General features: G+C 41.3%; 4 protein-coding genes across 4 annotated transcripts; 2 read left to right on the top strand and 2 right to left on the bottom strand.

Moving 5' to 3' along the window:
* Positions 1-411: 411 nt before the first annotated feature.
* Positions 412-14,993, top strand: LOC108135338 (protein phosphatase 1 regulatory subunit 14B). Its single transcript, XM_017256029.2, has 4 exons — positions 412-783; positions 12,431-12,735; positions 13,356-13,430; positions 13,494-14,993. Exons 2-4 carry the CDS (start codon positions 12,520-12,522, stop codon positions 13,575-13,577), a joined length of 375 nt encoding a protein of 124 aa, XP_017111518.1. The 5' UTR covers positions 412-783; positions 12,431-12,519; the 3' UTR covers positions 13,578-14,993.
* A 492-nt stretch (positions 14,994-15,485) lies between these two features.
* LOC108135345 (protein SMG8) lies at positions 15,486-19,029 on the top strand. The gene is made up of 4 exons (XM_017256037.2): positions 15,486-15,600; positions 15,651-16,731; positions 16,796-16,842; positions 16,904-19,029. The coding sequence occupies exons 1-4, from the start codon at positions 15,551-15,553 to the stop codon at positions 18,627-18,629; spliced, it is 2,904 nt and encodes a 967-aa protein (XP_017111526.1). The 5' UTR covers positions 15,486-15,550; the 3' UTR covers positions 18,630-19,029.
* Positions 19,030-19,652: 623 nt separating this feature from the next.
* LOC108135344 (zinc finger protein 358) lies at positions 19,653-22,961 on the bottom strand. Its single transcript, XM_017256036.2, has 2 exons — positions 22,562-22,961; positions 19,653-22,458 (listed from the first exon to the last, which is right to left on the bottom strand). Exon 2 carries the CDS (start codon positions 22,444-22,446, stop codon positions 20,311-20,313), a length of 2,136 nt encoding a protein of 711 aa, XP_017111525.1. The 5' UTR covers positions 22,447-22,458; positions 22,562-22,961; the 3' UTR covers positions 19,653-20,310.
* An 843-nt stretch (positions 22,962-23,804) lies between these two features.
* LOC108135352 lies at positions 23,805-25,962 on the bottom strand. Its single transcript, XM_017256044.2, has 2 exons — positions 25,933-25,962; positions 23,805-25,120 (listed from the first exon to the last, which is right to left on the bottom strand). Exons 1-2 carry the CDS (start codon positions 25,960-25,962, stop codon positions 23,876-23,878), a joined length of 1,275 nt encoding a protein of 424 aa, XP_017111533.2. The 3' UTR covers positions 23,805-23,875.
* Between the last annotated feature and the right edge of the window lie 41 nt (positions 25,963-26,003).

The raw sequence follows: 26,003 nt of genomic DNA, 5'->3' as shown, positions 1-26,003 counted from the left end.
CGAAGTAGAAAATACAATTTAGGAATACATTAAAACTATTTTTATGGAGGTGTGATTTCGCGAGTTCTGGTAAGAATAATACGAATCTAATAGATAGACGGGGCCTATAAATACAACATGTGTAAATAGCTTGGCATGTGAGCCAGAGTCGATTGGCATGACAGTAAATTTACAGATCGCGGCTTTGGTTTATCTCGCGATGAAGAGTGGCTACAGCTACCTGGAATCATTGGAGCTCGAAATGCTGGGTGCTGAGCCGCTGGTCATTAATCGCACCATAGTTCCACATAGTTGGTAGTCACATCTGCCCAGAGACTCGAGAGCTAACAGCGAAAGAGAGGGCTCTGTTAGGCGTAACATTGGTGTGTATCCGCCAGATACTTTTCCGATTCGATTCAGTCTGCCGATTCAGTCTTTCATTGGTGCTCACCGGCTGCGCGTGCTAAGCTCTGGCCCACAGCTACTCAGCCTTTGCATACTATTCAAACTCCGGGCAATCCGCTGCCGCTTAATAAACAAACAGTTAAACAAACCTCTCGAACTCGAACGTCGCCGTGTGTGTGTGTGTGTGTTTCGCCCTCATTGTGCTCTCGTGCAAATGAAAATTTCATTGAGCAGAAAGTCGCAGCAGCAGCAGAAAAGTGGAAAATCCTAAAGCGGCACCAGCCACAGCAAAAAAGAAAATAAATTAAAATCTCGGCAAGTGAAATTTGAGTCGAGAACTATACGCTGCAATTAAGCTAATCTCAGATAAACGAATCCATCGCTGGAAAATTGCCAAAAGTAAATTTTATTTAAATTATTTTGTTCTTTTTTTAATAAGAAAATGTGGGAGATTTTAAGGTTCTCATTTTGAAAAATATCAATATTGGGTTATAAGTCAAACCATATATTATTTAATTTCTAGTTTTGCTTAAATTATGTTATACCCTTATGTAAAAGGAAATTTGAAAGAAATTTTCTGTATTACATTTTTTTAGAAGTTGGTAAAATTGTTGGTAATTACCATTAATCGGCTATTTATAATTGTATTTATATTAGAGAACAATTTAAAGAAACTCTAAAAACAAATCTTTATTAAAGAAAATATTTTGTATTAATTTCTTCGAATTATTGAAGGGCAAACCACATTAACTAAAAATGTGGTCAAAGCATAATATAAATAGAAACTCCTTTTTACAGATTATAAAAATGCTTATTTTGGTAAAAGTTAGATATATATATTTTACAAAAATTTGTTTATCAATTTGCAGTACCAGCTTTTTAATTCATGTTCCTAATCACCTTATGTTGGTGAACAAAAAACGAAAATGCTGTTCAACACCCAGAACTTTCATCGCAGTCGAGAACCGGAAAATGTTGGTATTTTTTTTGTGTTTTCTGCTCGTAGACCAGTCGATCGGGTCGATTTGTTTCAGCTGTCCAGTGTCCAGAGGAGAAGTGTGCCCGTCACAGCCACCTGTCCAGTCCCAGGCCGAGTCCCACTCCCAGCCAGTCCCGGCTCCCATTCCCATTCCCAACCCCATTTCCATTTCCACGTCCAGTGGCATCAAAACCCGCAGACATTGCGGCACAGAAGCAGAAAGTTGCAGCAACAGCAGCCAGTGCGTGTTGAGCTGCGGAATTTTATGCAGTTGCTGCCGCCTCGTTTACGTTTTTATATTTATCTGCGCGAGTAATTCTCCCATTTTACAACTTCATATGTGAAACTTTTATTGGCAACGAAGGGTGGTCGGTCGACGGCTCGCTGTTGTTGGACTGGACGGTCGGCGCTTCTGGCCACGCACCCAGCGGAACGTAACGAAAACGCAACTGCGCTTCACGCTTCCAATCCCCAAGTGGCAGTGGGTTTCGGTGGGGGATTTGGCCGGGGAATTATCAGGGGTTTTGGGAGGTACAAACAGCCAGTGAGACGCGCTTGAATTCCGACTAGAATTCGTCCAGATCGGAGATCTCGTGCTGTCCCGCAAATCAAACACATAAATTGCCAGTCTGAGCGGCCAAATTAGCTGGCAAATATAAGCATTAACAACAGCTGCTTTCACAGAAAAATGCTAACGAATATAAGTCAATCTGGCTTTTATTTATTTTATTTGACGAAATTTCTTAGAATATAGCCAAAAGTCTTTTTTTTGTCTCAAATCTTGACAGAATTATTGCACAATAATATAAATTCTAACTTTACAAATTTGCTTTACAACTTCAATGAATTTAAGTATTTATTGTTTTTTTAAATTATGTATACTTTGATTATACACTCTTCTTGACAATTCTATGCTTATAATCAAGTTCAAAATTATATTTTATTTTTACCTAACTTAAGGTAATGCGTAAACTTTTTTAAGTTACTCAAAATGTTCTAGTAAAACATATATTTTATGGAATCTTACACAAATACAGTATTTTCTTTTTAAAAGGTACAACAAATTGTACAGAAAAAAACTCTTTATAATAAAAATTGTTCTTTTATATATAATGTTTCTTGTTATTAATTAAAAATAAAAAACAAATTAAGATTTCAGCAGAACTATTTCTTATGTATATAAACAGATACATGCTGTTTCTTGCAATCGATCAGTTTCTAGTCCAAAAATACTACTTTTCTTATTCGACACTATTTTTTTTCTGTGCATTTTGCAACTTTTCGCTGAATGAGAATCCTTTGTTCGACGGAGGAGAAAACTTTCTTGGCCAGACAAGCCGCACTCCAATGTGCAAGAATGCAATTCAGTTTAATTGAGTTTTTTATCAATCGCAGACTGGCTATTCTATAGCCTCAGCCCACAAAAGTTGTGTTATTGGATGCTGGCGCTGGCAAATCGCGGCAAAATGTGTGTCGACAGGCGTAATTTCTTTTATGTTGTGTCTGCTGCGTTTTGTAACCTGGTTTTATTTGCAGTCATAACATTTCGCGGCCGCCTGTGTCTAATCACTGTGCAGAGCCAGTAAAAACAAACACGCCACCAGATACATTTACAGATACAAGATACATTGAGTATTGGACACACGACGCTTAATTCTGACATGCTTACATATTTTGCTTTTTTTCGCCTTTTCCTTCTCGATCGATACGTTTACAGGGTGCTCGCAAGCGTGTCAAAGCTGCAGTTACAGATACAGATAAAGATACAGAAAGAGATACAGATACAGAAAGTGATACAGATAAAGAATGAGATACAGTTAACTAGACTAGATAGACAAATGTATCTTTAACTCATTACGCACGTTTCCGCGGGTAAATCTAGTGGGTCTTTGGTTCCATTGTCTGGCATGACTTGAGACACACTCTCTGCAGAGGGCACAAAATCAATGTTGAGATACAAACCCAGGCTGCTTGTTCAACTGGCAGATTGCAGATTGCAGATTAGCGCTTTGTCTTGCACTGAAGGTCGCTTTAAGAAGTTGCCCCATCGCGGGGATAGATCACCAGATGAACTTGAACCCAGCAACTAGCAAATGCTGTGCTTAATGCCAAACGACCATAAATTATAGACGAAACTAAACATTAAACCACTGAACATTTGCAAACATCCTGGGCCGTCTAAGAATAGCCCGCAGAAACAAACAAACAACGTTTCTATGTGGCAAAGTCAAATTCAACGGAAAAAATATATCTCAAAGAGCAAACGTAACTTTTCAAATGGTTTTTTTTTTTTTTTTTTTTGGAGATTTCATCAAAAAGATTAATAAGCAATTTTACGTTGTGTTCCTCTTGGTTTTGTCTTTCTATTCGGAGGCAGACATCTACGTGTTTGGCATAATGTTATCTGCAGATACACCGAACAGTATCTCGCAACGGAAATGTATTAAAAGCTCGTTCAAAAATTAAAAGTAACGGAAGGCCCGTATGTGTAGCAGGCGAAAAAACATTGATACCTATATATATCGACGATAGATCAAGTTTGGCAAAGTCTTTTGAATGCCAATCATATACAGGGAGTGCTCAATTGAATGAACTGCATTTCAAACAATTTAAATGATTTATGACTGGAGCAGGAATTATGATAAATGATTATGTGCATTTGAGTAACTGTTTAAATCGTAACTAAAAGCGGAAATAAATATAAATATTTATAATTGTTAATTTCGTTTTACATTAATAAATAATTCGCTAAATTAGAAATTATTGTTCTAAGGAAAATTAAATGAATTAATTTGAATTCATAAATAACTAATAGAATTATTTCCAATTAAGCAAGTTCTGGTTAAACTCCAGACACTTTCAATATACAGAAAATAAATCAGACTGACAGACAGTCGAGATATACATGGAAAAATAGTGGAATCATTGAACTCTAACCCACTGCGGACAGCTGGCAATCGACAGGGCTGACATGGCGTATGTGTAATGTGATTGCAGCTATAAAACTACACTTATAAACACAACTATATGGCCCCATATACGTATATATGTGCATGGTGTATTGATAGAGGGAGTTCATTGTGACAATGTTCGCAGCTCGTTGCATCTTTTATGATGTAAATTGTACACTGAGTGCACTGCCTCGGAAAACAACAACTTGTGTTGTGTTTCTTTGCATAAATAGAAACTAGAAAAAATTAGGATAATATTTTAACAATTGCCAATTGAATTCTTAAATAACTTTTTAAATATTTTGTAAGGAATAAGTCTAAAAGTGGGAATATAAAATATAATTTGTATAAAAAAAATGATAAAATTTGCGATAATCATGAAACTTCGTTAAAGGCAAATATTTAATTTGATACATATTTATTTAATTGCAATTTGTACACGATTGAATTGTAATTCACACAACAAAACTAATTTTTTTTAAAGCTAAATTTTGATTTGTATAAAATATGTCTGGTGCGTTGAATTTTACGACATAAAAACTTTTTATACTGTACGTTTTAAGAGGTATTCCTTATTTTTTGTTGAAAAAATTGTCTTCTATTGACCAAGCTAAACACCTTTTCCCACAGTGCAGCTGACTAATGCTATGCGGACTCATTCGCTTGACGATTTTATGACTTTGGCAGTGCCCGAGAACTTTACCAGCTATACCACCGGGCATGGCATCTATTACCACCATTACATGTACTATATAACGCAAAGGCAATCATAAATAAGTGTACAACCAACTTGACTCTTCGGTGGGTGCGTGTACTGTGCGTGTGATTTCCGTGATTTTAGCCCCAAACTCCCACCTCCAAATCGCTTTCTATTGCTCGATTTATCATTTATTTGCCTTTGTTATTTATAGACATTCCAGACATGTCAGACGTAAATATGCAAGTACACATATTTGTTGATTGCTCTTTCGGTTCCGCTTTCAGTGCACCTCCCCAGCCCTGTATGAACCCACCTATCCACCTATCCATATGCCCACATAGCCACCCACCCCATTATACCTTTTCTGACTTTGAAATGCGTGCGGTGTTCGTTCATTATTGATTTCTGGCGGGGCTGCGAGTTCAGGAGCATTTGATAACCGAGCCGGTGTTCGACTTCGTCCAAAAGGTGGTTTCTGCTATTAAAATCATCCCTTTGAAACCCCAACTGTTAAACAAACATTCGCGTGATTACCCAACAAACATCAACAGGAAATAGAAAGATAACAATTGGCGTTTCTCAGAAATTATCTTAGTTTTTTCCTGGATAACGGATGCATTTTTGTGGATTCTTGGTTCTAAGAAATAATTTATAAATGGTGTTTTTTTCTATTTTGCTTATGCCTTTTACTATTTAGTATTTTCAATAAATAAAGCCTTAGTCACTTTTTAAATGTGGAATTTCCCGTAAATATACTGGTAAATAAAAGACGTAAGTCCAAGTATTTGTTATTCAATTTAAATATATTTCGCTTTGATTTTTATCCCTTGCAATTTTTAGTTATTTGAAATATATAAGAAAATAATTTGTGGAATTGATTTTAATATCTGAAAAATTAATTTAAATTTAAATTTAAAATGACATATTTAAAATAATTAGGAATTATATTAAAAGTATACCATGAATCGTTTTCTATAAATATAAATATTTTTGGTCTATTAAAAGCAGAGCAGCAATGTCTGTGGTTTTTCTCCTTGCACAACCGTCAGTAGAGATCCCAAATATTTCCACAATACGTGTGTGTTTTCGGTCGCCTTTGCGAAATATCGGTCAATCCGTTGGACTCAATGAGAAATGACATCTATTTATAAATGGCAAAACTTTTATTCCACTTGCGACCATCACTCACCGAGATTTCTCACACCTAGCCAAGCATTTTCTCAGAGTCCGTGACGCAATCGCAAACTTGCAGTGAGCCAAGAACGACAAAAACATTGCGTAAACAATAAATTAGCCAGCAAATACGATGGCTGGAAAAACAGTTTAGCCCATTCTACTTTGTTTGATTTTTTCCGCTCCGAAAACGATGTCAAGCAGACCGCCGTAGAGGAGTTTGCCGGGGCTTAGAATACTGGGAAGTCGCGGCCGAAGTGCGCAAACATTTGCCAAAGGTAATTTATGCAGGAAAACTTTTTGCCCGGCCAAATAATGCTGCGTATCATTTTTCCATGACAACTCGCTTTTGGCAACTGCCCAGTAAGCAGTCCGAGTCCGAAGTTGGCCATCTCCTTCGGGGGTCAACGACCTCGGACTTGGCTACTGCCTACCTAATGGCCACTTGACTACTGCCCAACTGCTCGCGGATATCGTAGGTGTTTTCACTTGTAATTATTTACCCATAAGGTTGCCACTCAAAACACTTTTTTTGGTCATTTTTCGTTTTGTCCGGCTTGTAACCTCGTTTCGCTTTGGTCAGTGAAAAAAAAGGCCTGAAAAGGGGCTGACCAAAATGAATAAACAATAAGCCAAATTAACTTTTGAATATTTCTTCAAAAAAGAATAAGAAAAAAAACGTGGAACAAAATTTTTCTGTTTACCTTCTCCCGAAAATGACTCACCACATACCTCCCAAATCAATTGATTGCTCAATCCGAGAACCCGAGAGCTCTCAACTTGGCCAGACTTTTTGCGACTCAACAATTTCTGTGGCTGCCTTTAATTTAACTGTGGAAATTTTTCAACTTTTTACTTTTCATGTTATTTGAGACTGCTTTTGTTGTTTTTTTTTTAACCGATTCGAATTGAAGTTTGTTTTATAAAGCTCGTAGTAGTTAACCCTTTAAGTAGCCGCATTCATTTATTTAAATTCTCAGCGCCATCTGTATCCTTTTGAATTCTACTACCTGAATGTTTAAGCAAAGTGCTGTTGATTAATTGGTATTTGAGCTAAAATCTTAGCTTCGTTAAAGATTTAACGAGCAAGCCAGCTGCTTGACTTTTAGATTAGCCTAACAATATATGTCTTACCTATTAACGAGCCATCAATGTCCGAGAATCTCCGCAGAATTGTAAGAAGACAGACGTGTGTCTAGAGGGGAGGGAACCCATCAATCAGAAGCTAGGTGCTAGATTGTCAAAAATAAGCAGCCAGGAATTATACTAATTAGACAGCCTGTTCGACTTGCATGCATAAACAAATTGCATGAATGTGCCAATGGGCAGCTGCGGGTTATCAAGATTGTTTATGCAATGCCTCTGATTATTTAAATGAGGCAGCAATTCCATATAATAATTTATTATAGACGCATTCGATGTTTTTTGTCTGGCCGATAAGCCAGCCGTTGAATAACGTGATTATTAAACAGTATACTTACAGTATAAATTAATAGTGGCCGACTAAAGAGCAAAGCTGATAGCAGGAACTAAGACCCTTCGATATCAATGAATTTGGGGCCCACGTCTGTTTCTTTTCAAAGATTTCATAAACTGGTTTTATGTTGTTTCTGGCTTCGACTTTTCTCAATTCTTCTTTCAACTTTTTCTGGGGATTTCACGGCCCGCGAATCATAAAGCATTTGCATAAACAAACGCTGCCCCTTTGTGCGTTTTATTTTGTAGGCTTTTAAGCACAAAAGCGTCACATTTCACTTTTCCCCGTGGGCATGTGAAAATTTCGGCTTGAATCAACTTTTCAGAAACATTTAAAGCCGATCTCATGAATCCAAAAGTATTTTTTTCTATATGGGTTAATGCCATGCTTAGTTTGATGAACTTGATATTTCAGTTTTGGTCTTTCTTATCATTATTATTCTTTGACATATTTATTTTCTGGAAATGTTAATTAGGCTTGAGTCAAAAAAGAAATCGAAATCGATATCGAAATCATTAGCCCAGATTTAGAATATCTCAATATCTACACGTACCTCACAATAAAGTTTTAAAACTGCGGTAAATGTTGTTTTATAACTTGGCCGAAACATATTTCATTTATTTGGCAACCGTTCAAATGGCCATTTTCATTTTTTTAGAGCACTTTTAAGTGCTGGTGCAAAGTGTTTTATAGACCCGCAGCCCATATATGTGGATATGAACACAACATAAATGTATAACTAATCTTTAATTACCCACCTTGAAATTAACATACACTTTCTGCAGTCGTCATTTGGCGCCTGTCCAAAATTGATATTTCCCAATTTGGGCACCCAAATCGACAGACTGTTTAAATGTTTCTAAGGCAATTGCGACACATTCGATTTGCATTTTTCCATAAATGTTCAATGGGAAGTACAAGCGGTGAGGATGGTATTTAAAATTCAATTTGGAAGCGGAGCTGATGAAGGTGAACAAATTGGGCCTTTGTTTTGAGTTTGCTCTGGTTCTGACGTCGACTTCGATTCGCTCATCAAATTTACGTTTATTAATTGAACTTTTGTTACACAAAATCTGATTAGCCATCTCAAATGGATAAATAATTTGTGCTTCTCCTCTCAAAATTGAGTTCAACGAATGAATTTTGGTTGTCAAAAGGGAGGGATAAAATCTTGATTTGCTGATGGAATGGAATATGAGTGTCCTCGACTTTAGACACCACTGAAATATTTATCGTTGACATTTCACTTTTGGGACAAGAGCGGAGCGGCAATCAAAATGCAATTTACATTTTTAATTTGACTGTGACTGGAAATCGATCGTATTTGAAATGCATGAAACTATTCCGAAAATTGCAATCGCATGCAGCCAATTCGTTTAATGGTTCTTTCTGTCCAGGCGCACTAATTTCCTTTACAAAACCAAAGGTAAAACCCAACTAGGTTTATCCAAGTTGTGAGAAGTATTTCACACACAAAAAAAATCAGCTACTTATTTTCGGTAATATTTAATAGAAGCATACTTTTATTTTTTATTTTTTGTATGAAAATAAATATTTGATTAAATAAATTAAGTCAAAATTATTAGCAATTAAGACGGTAAGCACAAAGCAGTTTTTATAAAAATTCTCTTTATATTCCAAAATAAAAAATATACAGTGTAAAATGCAAACAAACCTTTTCGAATTCCACGCCTGTGAATTTCTTTTTTTTTAATTTCAAATTAAATTTAATTATTTTTACTTCTCAAACGACTTGTTTTAAATCTTAGCTTCATATGTATCATTTGAATTCTTCTACCTTATATATAGTTAATTAAGCTTATATCTTAGATTTGGTAAAGACTTAACATTCAAACCAGATGTTTGTACTTTTAGATGTTGACATGTTAAAACTTCAATCCAATCATATAGTTTTTCTCACTGTTCACCGATTCCGGAAGTTTCTGCAACAGTGCACTGCAGAGGAGTAGAGTGGGAAGGGGGTGCTTGATACAATTTTATTCGCAGTTAGCTACGACTTTGTTGTTGCTGCTGGGCCAGCTGTTGCTGGTGCACATGCAACATGTTGCATGTTGTTGCCACATTGCCGTAGGCATTTCATCATAATATTTATGCAAAGTTTCAGCGATAGATGTGGCAAGCCATAATAATAAAGGTATAATTTGCTATTGCGCCCCCCTTACAACATCATCGCCCTTCGTAATCTACGGTCAAATAGTTTTTGCTCTCGTTTCTGTATGTTGTCTTTGGGAAAATCTGAGGAAATTCCTTAGATAAGTTTCTTGGTGGTAAACATAATTCATTAGATCCCACAATTACAGTTGACTCAGCGAAAAAATTCACTAGGCAAGCGTTGAGAAATTTTTATGAAATTTTTAGTTTCTGTCGTTTTAAGTTACCCTTACTTCATTAGAAGAGTCATACAACTTTAATAATATTGTGAAAAATATATTAAAGAATTAAGTATTTTCTTATTAAAAAAATACCTATTTTAACTGATAGAAATTATACATTTACTAGCTCTTGAAATCTTGAAATATTTTTTTATTTAAATTGTAAAACTTTTTAAGTATAAGCCAAAAAAACAAATAAATAATATTCAATATATTTAAAGTTATAATTTATATTTTACAACTCTGCTAATTTAATTCCATCAATAATTATGACCTAGAAATCAAATTTGTAATAAGTATAAGCCAATGAAAGCGCTGTTTTGTCATTAAAAGCTATTTCTAAATCATAACTTAGAGAGAGTATGTAGTGCATCACTTATAGAGTAACGGGTATAAGAAAATGCTTTTCCAAATCCAAGATCGCTAATTTTCCCAGAGGGTATTCTAAGATGGTAATTTCATTCTCTGCTTCACACGTTTTGTCTTCGACTAGAAGTCTTCCAAAATGGTATCATGTCGCCAGTTCATCAGCAATGCCCGTAGGAGTGTTCCCCGGTGCTCCAGTTGTGGGCCAAACGGATCCACACAATTAACTTCGTTTAGGGTAATTTCCGGGCCAAAGAACTATGAAAAACATACTGTATGTACGGCATGGAACTCAGTGTCTCATGTTACAAGTTACCAAACAAATCTCTGGGTAAATCGGTTCTTTGTGCCCCAAGGGAAAGCAGAAAGCTGGCCGCTCGACATGCGAGTGACAAGTTAAACGTCGGTTTCATAATTGCTCACGGCTCTTGAGTAAATCTGGTATCAGATTTCGCACGGGATGGAAAATATAAATTCAGTTGTGTGAAAATCGCGGGGTCGGGCATTGTTTGTTTTTATTTTTAGCGGCGAATGCGGAAAACTCTTTCTATATGCAATGCAGTTGTTGTTGCTCCGCTTGCCACATGGCCCACAATTTCGAAATACCTCTCAGAAAATAATGAAAACTATTTCAATACTCGACTGCCAGTATTTGCAATTCAATTTCGTTTTAGTGCAGACCAAGAACGAGAGTGAAACAAGTTAGTAAACATTTTTGTTTTGGGGAAATTGGAAATTTCAAGGTTCAGATTTCGCGTTTGCACAGCCGAATGTTTTTTTGGGGATGTTTTGTGTTACTGGATCAAGGATTCCCCCCAGGTGCGTCGGTTGGGGGGGTGGACAGGTGTTAGGGGCTTTTTTTTTTGGTGCCAGGCACCACGACCTCTGTTGCTATTGACACTCGGTTGGGGGCTAACCTTTGTTTTCCCCCCTTCATTTGGGGGAAATGCTGAAAAGATTTCACTTGGACTCAATATGTGTTTATAAATAATACTTAAAGCCAATATTGCCTGCTCAATACTTCATAGAAAATGTCAAGTGAGTGAATTTATGTTCTAGAGCCGCATAAATTGAAATTTTATTTATTTTGCTCTTTATTCAATGTTCTCGAAAAAATACATAGATCAGCAATAGCTGTTAAAGCGTGACATTATATATGATTTATTAGAAAAATATTCTCATGAAGATTTGTTTTGATTTTGAAAAGAACGCATTTTTGAATGGCGATTTTAATATTTATTGGGCATTAAGCCATAGGGTAACTATGTAACTATGTAGTTACATATATAATCCTCGGCAATACAAAACTTTTTCTAAACTTTAGTCTTTTAATGTTTTCCATTTACAAACAAACGTAAAGTTTATCGGAACATGGTTAGGCGAAAGCTTACCATTAATTAAATTTGTAGTGCCCCTCGACTGATATTTATCAAACAAAGTTTCCACGAAACTTTGACCTTTTTTAGTGGTTTCAGTTACAGATTTACTGGTTGTGTGTGTGCCCTGCAAAGCGAACATATTTTTATGTCAAATCAGATTTCCCGCAACTGGCTGGGCCAAAAGTGAAATGTCAAAAATCAGAGTCATACGTTACACATTAATTTAATTAGCTGTTTATATATTTATACATACCACTATGTGTATGAACCTGCGATAGGAAAAAGCGTAGTGACACGTGAGCAATTATTCCCGTTCAGTGTTTGGATGGCATGTCGTCGTTATTCCTGGTCATAGAAAAGTCCACTAACGAACAGATGGCTGGATAATGGATAATGGAAGGTATGAATCAGAGCTCAGGGTCTGCAGGGCACAGAAGTTGGGTGAGTCACGGATGCGGCATTTGGAAATGCCTTTGGGCCCAGAAAACGGGTCTTGAAGTTGGGCTTTCGATCCGCAGAGAAATGGGTGTGCCACATACTTACATATATATGTATACATACGATTAATTTTTATTTAATTACCCAGCCACTTGAGTGTCATACTTACAACTGTTTTCCTCAATTGCAGCCACCACGCCAGCACGCCAATTAATCGAAGGCGTTCCGCAAATTAAAGTTCAATCAACGAGGCTTGTACCGCTAAATCGAACGCCGAAGATGCAGTGCGGCCTGGAGCAGATGAACGACTGTGAGCGGTCACCGAACCGGACGAACCTCCGGGTCAACTTCAACGAGAAGGGGGCGGAGGTCAAGGAGCGGCGCGAGAAGTTCCTCACGGCCAAGTACGGGTCACACCAGATGAGCCTCATCCGCAAGCGACTGGCCGTCGAGATGTGGCTCTACGACGAGCTCCAGAAGCTCTTCGATCCACCAGTAAGTAGTGATTCAGTCATATGATTGAAACTAGAATGGTTATTGGAAGTCATGTTCAAACAACTACATTTTTTAAACGGGCAAGAAAGTGGTAACGATAGCAACTTCAACTGATTTCAAATTTTGTGTCTAAGGCTCAATATATTTTTGTGCAAAACAAAAACAAAATTTTATGATCTATTCTATTTTAATAAAATACCTCTTAAAATACCACCTTCAACAAAATTTCTGATATCGAATTTTGTGACGAAAAATGATAAAATTTTGGTTACTGTAAAATGTTATATTCTTAATAGTTTTTAAAAATTGTCTGGGTATTGCTTTAAAGATTTAAGATACCTCTAGCAAAGACGATTTGTCATTTAACAATTTTAATATATGATTTTAAAGTATTTTCACGCTAAACTAGTAAATTCTCCAAAAAGTGGTAAAGCGAACATTTTTGTGCTAAATTGTAATAACTTTTTAGTGGTCTAAATTAAACTTGGTTTTACATTCACCGCAAATTATCCCAAGCTGATCGAACTCAAAAGTACGTTTCTATACCTTTCTGTTCTTTTATATGTGGAACCATATTAAACATAATATTCACTAATTAACCATATATTCTCTGCAACCAGAACGAGGCCATCGATGTGGACATTGACGAGATTCTTGACATGGACACAGATGACATAAGAAGATCTCATCTTATAGTGAGTACCTTAATACCAATCCATAATATTACACCAGCTAATTGCGTTTTCCCGCTTTTGCAGAGATTACTGTCAGTCTGCAAACGCCCGCAATCGGACATATCGAAGTTCATTGGCGATCTGCTGGATCGCGCAAAAACCCTGTAAATCGCCAGCCCCTCATTTAAGAGATCATCCAGCAGACCTACACACATATAATATGCAGATAAACTTGAATACCTAGAACATTAAGTTTAGCTTGGAACACAAAGAACAAAGAATTCAGTTTGCAAGTCTTTAACCTACCTATTCGAACACTGTGTTGATTTTTTTCATGTACTTTAGTTGTTAGTTTGTATCTTTGCGCTGACTAATTTGAAGTTTAGCCTAATTTAAGCTACCCCTGGAAATGATAAAGATGATGGAGGTCGTTAGCCCTAAGCTTATGGTGTAATGCCGAGAAAACAAAAACACTTCATCAATTTTGTGATGATACTTTTTAAATAAAACACAAACATGATATGGTCCCAAACCAAAAGCCAATGTTTAGCTACATTTGAATTGAAATCCATTGCAATGGAGTGCCCTCTTTAGTTAAATAAATACGTTTAGATCCAATATTGAGGGGAATGTAATCCCCTAGTGACACTCCGGTTGTTTTGCAAAACTAGTTCATTTGCATGTGTGTGCTTCATTTAGACGCTTACCCGTATAGACTCCGAAATATCATAATCTACGTAGCCCAAAGCTGCAATTTAATAAAAGAACATTTTTGTAAGTACAGTGTGCGATCACCAAGTCAAAGATGAAAGCTCAGGTTCACTGCCAAAACGTGGAGGAGGAAGATTATTGTATGCGCAGTTAGCAAGTACAAACGGTAATGGAGAACAGGAGCACAGTAAAGCCTGGAAAAAAGGAATTTTAACCACACATCCCACACTTTGTTCTCTTCAGGATCGAATCAAGAGTGCAAGAACACATCCTATAAATGGTACTGCATTTAGAAGGCCAAGACTACACAATTTCAATAGTTGTAAATAAAATGTTAATGAATACAACACAACTGCACACCCAAAAATTTGTAAATACCCTCGGAAAAGCATCAACACTTCTTCACTCCACGAAATCTACACCTCTTTGTAGTAGTATCTAAACATTTTCTAGCAATCAAATCGTAACGTAAAAGTATTTTAATGTGCTCAATTTAGGCGAAGGATGAGAGATACGTAATTATGATTATGTTATAGCACACTTAGACTCTCAAATTAACCCCTAATTCTCTCTATCAGATCTTCAAAGTATTAGTAACTTCTTAAAAATGCTATTTGCATACTAGTAACAACCAATTAATCATCGCATTGCTCCATTGCAACATTTAAAACAAGCATTAAACGATTATTTAAGCAAGTTTAGCATTATAATACTTAATCATGCACACAATTCTCATTTAAATGAAAATCGGAAAAGCACACACAAAAACACACGCTAAAAGGTGCGAAGAGCTGTTATGAAAAGCTAATTGAACAAATTTATAAAACGCAAATGAAAAGTTTACAATAAAAATTTAATTGCTTTAGACAACAACATTTTGGCGTTTTATTTAACATTCGTTGCAATATAGTACCATAAATAAATGACAAAACAGAGATCCCTGGGAAAAGAGAATATTTTATTGGTGTGTTTTCGTAAACACCTTCTGAAAAGATAACGTTTGTCCTATAAAAAAAATATATATATATATAAATATATTTTTTCTTAATAAGCTATTCCTTACGATTTTTAAGGTCCAAAGAAAAAGTGCAATAATTTCACGAGCATCAGTTAAGGTAAATAGATTTTAATACCTATATCAACTTCAGTTCTTTCTCTATACTAAAATGAATATTATAAATAAACAGAATCATGAACCATAAGAGACAAATAAAAAACAATTCAAAAGTGAAGAAAATAGGTTTAATGGTTTCAGAAGGTATCACTCATAACAAAAAATCAAAAACCTGAATTTAAAAAGTGCGGTTCGTAACGGAAAGTAATCGACTATCGATTATCCAGAAAACAAACGATACTTGGCCGGTGCTGCCAGACAGCTGCACTGCAACAGCTGTTCCGAATAGTTGTAAACAATTTCCAGCAAGTCGGAAATGAAGGACTATTTCACCTGGACCTATCCGGATATACCCGAAAATGTGGCGTAAGATATGCAATAACTGCCATGAGGATCTCATCCAGTGTTCGCTTTAGCCAGGAGCTGCGGCAGCTGAACACTTCGCTGGTCGTGGTGGGAATCGTGGGCCGCTCGAAATGCGACCAGGCCAACAAGATGCAGGCCTTTGGCATGGAGCCGCCCATGGAGCACTCGGCCAGGGACGGCCAGGTGCAGTGCTACTACAAGCCCGGCACCTCCAGCCTGCTGCTGCACTTCGAGACCACCTACGATGAGGCGATCCTGGGCCAGATGATAGACGCCTGCATGGAGGAGCCGGAGACTCCGTTCGACTTCGATAGCTTCTACGAGGGGATGCGGTGCCGCTTTGTGCGCATGATGCTGCTGGCTCTGCACGTCTGCCACATTGTGGTCTACGTGGAAACGGGCCAGACCTTCGATCCCACGCTGGTCACCGTGTTCCAGCTGCTCAAGTTCGCCAGGGAGCAGCATTTGATGCAGTTTTTGCCGCAAATGCTCAGGGATGTGATGCCCGCCGCCAGGATGGGCGAGAAGGCACGCTTGTGCGCCCCCCGGATTCTCTTCCTGTTCGAGAACTTTCCGCGCGATGAGGCCAAAACGCGCGAATGCGTCTCCGCCTATGAGTTCCAGACGGAGGACTGCATCTACGAGCTGCTGCGCCACCACAACATCGTGACCAACAGCAGCAGCAGTTCGCTGGTGGCCCTGCCCAACAACAAGCAGTTCGTGTTCTTCAACGCCCACGAACAGCTGCATCCCGACAAGCTGCTAAAGGCCATCGAGTGCCTCAACGTGGCCATGTACAAGCCGGATGTCAAGGAGGAGGAGGAAGACCTAGAGATTCTCGAGCTGGCCCCCTTCGAGGGCTTCGTCAAGCCCTTTGGCGTTCCGCCGGATGAGAAGGAGCTGGAGCAGCAGCAGTACCAGAAGGATCACACGGTCTGGCATTTTCTGCAGCGACACGTCCAGGATGCCCTGTCGGGTTGCTACGATGAGGGCTCCTTCAAGCAGCCGCCCCAACCGGGGCAGTTTCATCTGCTAAATGTCCAAGAATGGCACGATTGGATGGCCACGCTGCACAAGCTGTTGGTGGAGAATGCCAGGAATCCCAATCTAGAGACCAGCAATGACGAATATGTGAGTAAAGCAAATCACTGGCGAAATCCTGGAAATGTAGGTTATTTTTTCTCTATCATTGCAGAGACTCTTCCTGCAGAGCTTTGACGAGAGCTTGAACTATGAGAAAAAGTAAGAGGATTTAAGCTAAACATACTTATTGAGCGACTCACCAGCTAGTTTTTTTTTGCAGATTTTGGGCTCACCTGTGCGAACTTGGCCTGAAGAAGGGCATTTCCGCCTATAAGAGCGCCGCACCCGCCAACTACGGCAGCTCCACCCACCAGCAACTGCTGGCCGAGGCCACCGTGGCCTTCGAGGAGGAGGGACGCGGTCCGCAGGCCAAGGCGGCGTTGGCCAAACTGGCAGCCGTTTGCCAAAAGCACTGGCAGGATGGACGGCAGCAATGCGAGCAGCCCAGCCTGCGCTCCCATCCCTGCAACCTGCCCAAGAACGTGCCGCACGAGAAGCACAGCAGCGGTGTGATTCACATCTCCAGCTGCAACTGCGGCCGGACGCAGGGTCGCCGCGAGGATCCGTTCAGCCTGCGGCAGGCCAACTACGAGTTCTACGAGCACATGGCCCAGATGTGCAACCTCTGCGTCAAAGTCAAGCAGTACCAGTTCCCCGTTTTCGAGCCCTCGGTGAGCGACTATCGGGCGGCGGCCTTTGAGGCAGCCTTTCCGCTGCTGCACACGCAAGGCAAGGGTGGTGGTCCACCCCAGGACGAGGACGACGGCGAGGAGGAGGATGAAGAGGAGCCGGAAGAGGAGGATTTGGAGGAGGAGGAAGGGCAGGAGCCACAGCCGCCGGCGGAGGAGGAGCAGCCGAATTCCGCCAACAACGGCTGCTCCCAGCCACTTTCACCCACCTTTGGCTCAGATCTAAACATGTCCATAGCTGGCTTTGGAGCCTCCCTGAACGCATCGCAGGCCAGCTCCGAGCAGCTAACGAATTCCGAGCAGAACGCCACCACGAGCAGTGGCACCTCCAGCGGCGACACGGACAACGAACTGGTGGTGCAGATCCAGGAGAAGGACAAGAAGGAGGCCGGTCCACCGGACACCTTCTCCACCTCCACATCCACCACGGAGTACCTGCCCGGCTTGGTGCACACCGTCAGCGACTTTGGCCTGTTGCCGCTATTCCCCAGCTGGTCCCTGGCCTGCGTGGGTCCCAGTTCCATCTATAGCCACAACACCGGGCTGCAGGAGCACTTCCAGAGCGGCTTCCTCTCCGGCGCCAACTTCCTGCTGCCCTGGGATGTCCAACTGCGGCTGGTGCACGCCCCCAAGCAGCAACAGCAGCAGCAGCACCACCACTCGCATCACCAGCAGCAGCAGCAGCATCCGGGAAAGAAACAGCAACGCTGGAAGAAACAGGGCGATCGACTTTCGCTCAAGATCTTCGTGGGCATGGAGTACGAGTGCTCGCGAGGGCACCGCTTCATGATGTGCGCCCCGGATCGAGTGCTGCGCGGCGGAGCGGACATCGAGCGGGACACCTGCAGCAAGGTGGTGCACAACAACATGCCGCTCTACTATCCGTGTCCCTGTCGATCGCAGAACAACTACCTGGCCCAATTGATGCGCATCCATGTGGTCACGCCCAAGGCGCCGGTCAACATCATTGTGGATCCCAGGGTGTGCGTGGCCAAGGGCAAGTACACCTTCACCCTGGGCAGCATCATACCGCCCCGTCTGTCGCAGAGCGCCTACTGGATCGTCCGGCTGCCCTTCGTCTACCAGGGCGACGATGTCCTCATCGCTCCGCCGGACAAATTCGAGCCGGATGACCCGATGGCCGGCGGTTACCTGCTGGCCGGCATGTTCGGCGTGGCCGAGACGGATCCCTCGCTGGATCTGAACGAACCTGGTCGGATGGCTGGGTCCGCAGCAGGAAACTTTACCAGAATTTAAGGCTTAAATCTACACAAATAAACTCAGAAATTCATGGATCCCTTACGATTACAAGTTTTAATTAAAACGGAAAATCAAAGTTCAATACCGAAAATACGAAAGTAAGGCAAATCCATATATATTTAGCCTTAAATTTCTTCAAAAACAAATTGGATATTGGATATAGTCGTCTGATTGTCATTATTTTCACTTATTCACTGTAAACAAATCAAAATACGATGGATAAGTTAATTTTGATAGCTAAACTTTCTTAAGTTTAAAAAATAAATCAAACTGATTATATAAGTATACTTGGGGTTATATATAGGAGCTATATATGTGTGTTGAAAACGAGAATCGGAAGTTTATATACTCTTGCAGCTATTGCAAAAATTAAGTTCTTTAAAACAGCTAAAATTTGATTTGCAATCGTTTTTATGGATTTATAATTAAACTATTTCAACAAAATTATTCCAAATAATTACAAAATAAAATTTAAAAATAGCAAAGCTATAATTTGTTTATATATTTCTTGTAATACTCTTATTGTTAATCAAATTAAAAATATATTTCCAATATAATAAACCATTCATGTATCTTGAAGAATTTAATAAACAACAAACATTTCAAATTAAAAAGCCAACAAAGTTATAACTTTTTTAAATATTTTTCTGATTGTTTCCATGGGAGCTATACGTTATAGTCTTCCGATCCGGCATGTTCTGACTTATATACTACCTTCAATTAAAAGACAACTTTTGGAAAACTTTCATACAGATAGTTTTTAAATTAGAAAGACTAGTATTTAAAGTTTATAAACTCCTTTACTGCGTTTTATACCCTCTGCAAGGTTAGAAAACCCAGTTAAAATCATTTAAATTAATACATTACCTGTTGACTAACTTATGTTAATAAGACGAAATGAATAAAATTAGTTACCTATTCAGTTGTAAGATATTTCACTTCTTTGCCTCATTGCTGAAATAACTAAACAGCTGAAAATGTTTAATTATTTCAGCCACCCCGAATAAAAAGACTGGGCTCTTAAGTATAACGATTAATGTAATCTCTTCAGGCGATTTAGGGAAATACGCGACGTGGAATACTTGGAACCATTGCAGTTCCAATGTGGGAAAGGGAAAATCCTTTGGGATGTAAAATGAGCAGCATAAAGTAGGCCTTAATACTAACAAAATGTAATATCTTTAGAAGATGATGTGCAAATACAATACGTCCATGTTTTGATGATTTGTGTTGCATGAGAGACAAAACTGGAATTTAGTTCTGGTTGCACAAAATGTGGAACCAGTTGTACTAGGAATGCTCCCCAAATCATTTTGATCTTATGATTAGGCAAAAAAAAAGGGTATCTGATGGATAACATTTGTAAATGTTCAGCTTTGTATGAAGGATATTGGAGCCAGGTTTTCAAGGATATTTTTACAATACGAAACTTCATGATGTCTGGGAAAAGTACATTGTAAAACTGTGACATTCATAAACTTTTAAGATGGGTTTTGAAACATTTCCGAATGATGTTCTATGTATAAATTGCACGACTTGTTCAGTTGTCAAACAAGAGCGATATAAAATAAATATATTGTAAGATCGGGCAAAGTAAAATAGTTTTGCTGAGCTGCCTGTTCAGTGTAAATATGAACGGCTCACATAAACTATGGCCAATCGTAGGTGGTGCTTAGGTCTAGATGAGCGCCTCGGTGTAGACCTCCTCCTCGTTCAGGACATAGTCGCCGAACACCTCCTCCTGGCAGCCGACGTCCATGTCGGCGAAATCCTCGTAATACATATTCGAATCCAATAGCATCTGCTCCTCCTGCAGACCCAGAATCGGATAGCTCTGGTGGGTCAGTGGTTCGTCTGCCTCCTCCATTTCGGCCTTCACCTCTGGCGGCACGTCTTCTTCTTCTTCTTCCTCGTCCTCTTCATCCGGCGGATCCTCCGGCTCCTCTTCATCCTCGCCGGTGGAATCCATTGCCAGCGGCAGCTTCGGCTGCTGCGGGATCAGCATTTGCTGCTGCTGTTGCTGGTGGTTCATCTGCTGCAAGACGGACTGGACGCGCTGCATGTAGGCCTGCTGCTCCTCCAGGCTGCACTTGCCCTCCGGCAGAGAGCCGCCCGACTGCTTCATTGTGTCCAGGAGCGCAGCATGCTGACTGGTCACGTGGTTGGCCAGCGCAGTGGCGTCCGCGTGCAGCGATCCGCAGACGATGCAGACCAGCGTCTCGTGCGGCTGCTTGGCGATCAGCATTCCCGAAGAGGAGGAGGATGACGAGACGGCGACGGCGGCGGAGGCAGCCACCTGATGCGCCTGGATGTGCTTGTTAAGGTACGCCTGCTGGCTGTAGGATTTGCCGCAGATGGGGCACGTGAAGGGCTTCTCGCCGGCATGGATCTTCATGTGGACACTCAGGCTGGAGGCCTGGGTGAAGCACTTGTCGCAGAGCTTGCACTGGAACGGCTTCTCGCCGGTGTGGATGCGCATGTGGATGTTGAGGCTGCCCGACTGCGTGAAGGAGCGATCGCACAGCGAGCAGGTGAATGGCTTCTCGCCCATGTGGTTCTTCATGTGCTGCACCAATTCCGAGCTGGCGCGGAAGGCCTCGCGACAGATGGCGCACTGATAGACCAGCAGGCAGAGATGCATCCGCATGTGCTCGTCCAGCAGCGGCTCCGCCTTGAACTCCCGCTCGCACTCCGGACACACAAACGTCTCGGTGGGCGCCGCGTGCGTCTTCTGATGCAGCAGCAGCGAGCTGTAGTTGATGAAGCCCTTGTCGCATTCCAGGCACTGGTGCGGCTTGCGTACCGAATGGGATCGCATGTGCACCATCAGGCTGCTCGACTGCGTGAAGGCCTTCGGGCAGAGCTCACACTTGTACGGCCGCTCGCCGCTGTGGATGCGGATGTGCGTGTTCAGGCTGCCGATGTGCGTGAAGGTCTTCTGGCAGATGGAGCACTGGAACGGCTTGTTGGCGATGTGCGAGCGCACGTGCTTGGACAGGTCGCCGGCATTGGGGAAACTGGCCTCGCAGTGCGTGCACTGGAAGCACTTCTGGTGGCCATTCACCGCGGCATCCATCGTCGGTGCCGGCACATTGCTGCGTCTGCCCCGCCGCCGCTTGATGGGCGTCGCGGAGTCCAGGGCGAATCCCAGCGTGGTCGTGGCTGCCGGCGGTGCAAACTGCGGCACGGGTGTCACACTGACAGCCGGTTGAACCATGAATATCGAGGTGGACTCCCGGGGATCGGCCATTTGCAGCTGATACTCATGCGGACCCGGTCCTGGGATCAGGCCAAGCATTGGCTGGCTTTGCTGGTTGTTGGAGTGACTCGAACTGGGCACCGTGCTGCCGGACGTGGAATCCGAACCGCTGGAACTCGAACTGGAGCTGCTGTCGTCGTCGTCGTCATCATCATCGTCATTGTCGTCGTCGTCGTCCGAGGAGGAGGAGCTGTCCGACTCGGAGGAGTCGCTGCCCTCCGAGGAGTCGCTGCCATCCTCGGCCAGCTCGCACACCGGCTCGAAGATCCAGCTGTAGTCCTCGTTCTCCTCGGCGGCACTCTCCGGCTCCGGCTGTCCGTGGGCGGGCTCATTCGGGTGCAGTGTGTTCATGTGCTGGTAGAGGGCCAGTGGATGAACGAAGAACTCGGCACAGCACATGCAGTGGAAGGTGAGATCCGGTGGCTGTGGCGGCTGCAGGATGTGCTGCTGCAACTGCTGTTGCGGCTCCTGCTGCTGTTGCGAATGATGCAGGATAGGGGTGATCGTGAGGGGCAGGTGGTGGTGGTGGTAGCTCTGCTTCAGTTGCACGGCCATCTTGGCAAAAGGCTAATCCAACAAAACAAAACAAAAAAACAAAACAGGCGAATGTACATAAACATTTTCTCTACATTAAGAAGTCAAAGAGCGGGGAGAAAAATCAATGCCGTACCTTGGGTGAGATTGGAAATTGAAGATTGGAGGATTCTGTTTCGTATTTTAAGGAGTTCCGGGGGGAGGAGAAGGTGTCCTATGTAGATTACTATTATATCACTGGTGTGTTGCTCAGGTTCCGTGCTTTTGTGTTTCTTTCAGGGCTCTTAACATATTTCTATTTCCACTCCGTTCCATTTTAATGCGCGTCCAAACAAAAAAAGTTGTTACTGTTTTCCGTTTTCTGTTTCCTGTTTTTGTTTGTTGTTCTTTTTGCATCTAATGGTTTATTTGTTCGCCAGATTTAATCCCTGATTTGGGGCCAATTAAATGTGGCTGCCAGGAGCTGCGCGTCGGGCGAAAGCAGCGCATCGCAAAATCGCAATTACAAGCGTCCTCGCAATGGTTACAACAAAATAAATTTTATGTTGGGCGGCCTGCGCACGGTCAGACGGCGCCCGTATGACAGCATACCGTCATGCAGGCCACTCGTGCACGCCGCCTGCATGACGGCCAAAGACGCGCGCTTCTCCAATTCAAATTGGAGCTTATATGATTTGCCTATTTTATTTTTACAGGATAGTAAAATAAAATAAAACTTATAATGATTACAGTCCCTGGTATTTAAACTGAAATCCATGAACAAAAACATTCTCATATAATAAATATTAAATATTTTCAGTGTATCCAAGGTACTAGTTTTTGGATATAGGATTTTGAGAAAATAATTACATACCTAAATAAGTTACAGGGTACATAATTTGAGAAGTATCTCTAGGTAATGTAAAAGGTACAAGGAAGGTAAAAAATAATTTAATTGTTTAAAAATTTAGTCTGGTTGTAGCAACAATTAAAGATAGATATCTTATACCTAGCATATGTATGTGGTGGAACAAACTTTTCTTCAAGTCGCCTAATCAATTAAATTGTACAATTTGGTTGCTGTTAAATTGATCATAAATATTATTTTTGAGTTTTATTATATTTATCAGAAAATAATAATTATTTTTAAGCAATAGCGGTCAGAAATATATAAATATAGACATATATATACATTGTAATGATTATTGTGTGGACGATATTATTTCGCTTAAAAATATTACTCAAAACCCGATGGTGGCCGTTTTAAACGGAATTAAGAAAAGATTGAAATGTTCACTTGTTGGTTGAACCACGGATTTAATATATGTATGTGGTTGCTTCCCTTTCTTATGAAAACCCTTTGAACAACGGCCCAAAGTATGTGAACAAGGCGGAAAAAGTTAAAAAACTAAAGATTTAATATTAAGATCGTGTGCACAGTGTGAATGGTGATATTTGCAGGCCCTGCAGCTCAAATGAGCTCTTCGCACTTGGCCTTGATCATGTTGAAGGTGACCGTGCCGACGCTTTGGGCGGCGTTGCTGAGCAGCTCGAAGATGTGGCGGTTGCGGTGGCCCTGGTCCACGGTGCGGTCGTGCAGGCGACGCAGTGCGTCCGCATAGGCCCTGTACTTGTCCTCGCACTCCGTGTCCAGCTTGAAGGTCTCGTAGAGCTGCTGCACATCGTACAGTTGTCGCGACACCTCGTCGTACAGGAGGCTGGGCGTCTGGGGGAGCAGCTGGGCCCAATGGTCGTGGACCAGTTCCAGGAACTCGAAGTTACTGAACAGGAAGATGACGAAGAGATCCAGACCCTTGGCCTTCAGTTTGGCCAGCAGGTGCTCGGTGAGGTGTTCACTTGCGGCCGAATCCCGCATCTCCTCATAGTCGGCGGTCAGGTGGCGCTCCAGATAGGCGTACACCCGTTGACGTTTCTCGAAGAAGTCCTGGGTGGCCAGCATGGCGTCCAGTTGCCGCAGCATGTGCTCCAGCTTGCCACTGCTCTCGGCCAGCTCCCCCTGGTCGTTCTCGATGATGTCCTGGAGAAGGGATCGCAATATCTGCAGGTAGTTGTTGATGATCTCGGCTCCGGACAACTTGATGCGCTCGTACAGCTGTGCCCCAAACTCATTGAGGTCCAGGCCAGTGGAGTTGCCCTCGGTTTTGGTAAGATTAAGCTGCTCCAAGGCTGCTCCGACCACCTGGTCGTTGATCAGGCGACTCCGGGAGGGAGCTCCCACCGTCGGACGTTCCAACTTTTGACAGAGGTGGTGCAATCGCATCTGCCGGATCTCCAGCGTGCTGGCATCCTGGGCCACCCGCAGCGAGGTCCTCAGTCGACTGAGGAAGACCAAGTTGCGCAGCACCGAAGTGCGTCTCAGATCCTTGTCCTGGTGCGGCTGAGCATCGAGCAACTGCTTGATTAGGGTCACCTTCGATTGCATCTTTGGTGTGCCACGGGCGGCACTCATCTCCACCGAGTAGTTGGCACTGCCAGGGTTTCGCTCCAGCTCCACCAGGTAGTCGTTGAGGCTCAGTTCGGCACGCTGCTCCAACTGCTCCACCAAATCCCGGAGGAACGTCAGCTGGAAGTCCTCCGCACTCAGGTCCGGCGCAACTGAAGCCTTCGCCCGAAGGAGCGGCAAGAGGCACAAGAAGGGCAGCCACCACATCTTACCAAGGGAAATGGTGACAACCGATTGATTGAAGAGCAGCCACTAAGTTAGTTAGCCGATCAAGTGAAGGGGTTTAGTTTGGGGTCAGTCGGTGATGCGGTTAGTAAGTCCGCCTGATAAGCCGATCAATGCTGACGATCTAATAATGTTACAGCTCAACTCGATGGCCTTATCGCTGAGAATTGTGCACTGGGAAAAATTTGGCACAGATCCAGTCCGGTCAAAATATAACCAATCTAGGTTTCAATGCCTTTCAATATATAAGTAAAAATGTGTTGCCTACCTTGCAGCTAATACTATACCATCTTAATCTTTTACTTCTCAGTTTTTACTTTAAAGTGCCTTAAATAAATGATTCCGAAACTCTTGCTGAGAAGTCATGGGAAATATCCGAATAAATAAGTTTCCATATTAAGTTTAAAGACATTGACTAGACAATGCATATGCGAAAGCAAACTATCATGGGCTTAATCATGATATTATTAAATAATAATGAAATTTGATCTATTGTTACTTACTTGAAATTAAGGCCAAAAAGATTTTGATTTTGAAATTGTTCTAGTAAAAACAAAAAGATCAAACAATTTTTTTTTTGTTTTTAATAGCATGATGAAAACTGTTTAGACAAGTGTTAATAGATTTTCAAAAAATCTTTTACATTAAAAAAAAAAACAATTTTAATTTTAATTTAAAATAAAGAAAAATTTACCATTAAAATAAGAAAAATATTAGTTATTTTGGTAGTTACTTAAAAAGAAAAAAACACTTTCTAGGTGTTTTAATTATAGAACCAGAAAGATCTACTTCAAATAGAGCAAATGTTTAGTTTCAAAAATCATTTTTTTATATTTTACCGCCAACAGACGTTGTAAGCTTAAAACCATATTTCTGAAATTGTTAAATTGTCTTATAATAAGTTATAATT

This window comes from Drosophila elegans, unplaced genomic scaffold, assembly GCF_018152505.1.
Source record: "Drosophila elegans isolate 14027-0461.03 unplaced genomic scaffold, ASM1815250v1 contig_814, whole genome shotgun sequence".
Lineage (NCBI taxonomy): Eukaryota > Metazoa > Arthropoda > Insecta > Diptera > Drosophilidae > Drosophila > Drosophila elegans.
The sequence above is the reverse complement of the archived record's forward strand: the minus strand, read 5'-3'. Positions and strand labels throughout refer to the sequence as shown.

Excerpts from the sequence above, each read along its gene's own strand:
- LOC108135338 (XM_017256029.2), top strand. The coding sequence starts at position 12,520 with ATGCAGTGCGGCCTGGAGCAGATGAACGACTGTGAGCGGTCACCGAAC. Across the intron at positions 12,736-13,355 it reads AGAAGCTCTTCGATCCACCA|AACGAGGCCATCGATGTGGA; the intron begins GTAAGTAGTGAT and ends CTCTGCAACCAG. Across the intron at positions 13,431-13,493 it reads TAAGAAGATCTCATCTTATA|AGATTACTGTCAGTCTGCAA; the intron begins GTGAGTACCTTA and ends CCGCTTTTGCAG.
- LOC108135345 (XM_017256037.2), top strand. The coding sequence starts at position 15,551 with ATGAAGGACTATTTCACCTGGACCTATCCGGATATACCCGAAAATGTG. Across the intron at positions 15,601-15,650 it reads GATATACCCGAAAATGTGGC|CCAGGAGCTGCGGCAGCTGA; the intron begins GTAAGATATGCA and ends TGTTCGCTTTAG. Across the intron at positions 16,732-16,795 it reads AGACCAGCAATGACGAATAT|AGACTCTTCCTGCAGAGCTT; the intron begins GTGAGTAAAGCA and ends CTATCATTGCAG.
- LOC108135344 (XM_017256036.2), bottom strand. The coding sequence starts at position 22,446 with ATGGCCGTGCAACTGAAGCAGAGCTACCACCACCACCACCTGCCCCTC.
- LOC108135352 (XM_017256044.2), bottom strand. The coding sequence starts at position 25,962 with ATGGTTTTAAGCTTACAACGTCTGTTGGCG. Across the intron at positions 25,121-25,932 it reads GCTTACAACGTCTGTTGGCG|TGGCTGCTCTTCAATCAATC; the intron begins GTAAAATATAAA and ends TAACTAACTTAG.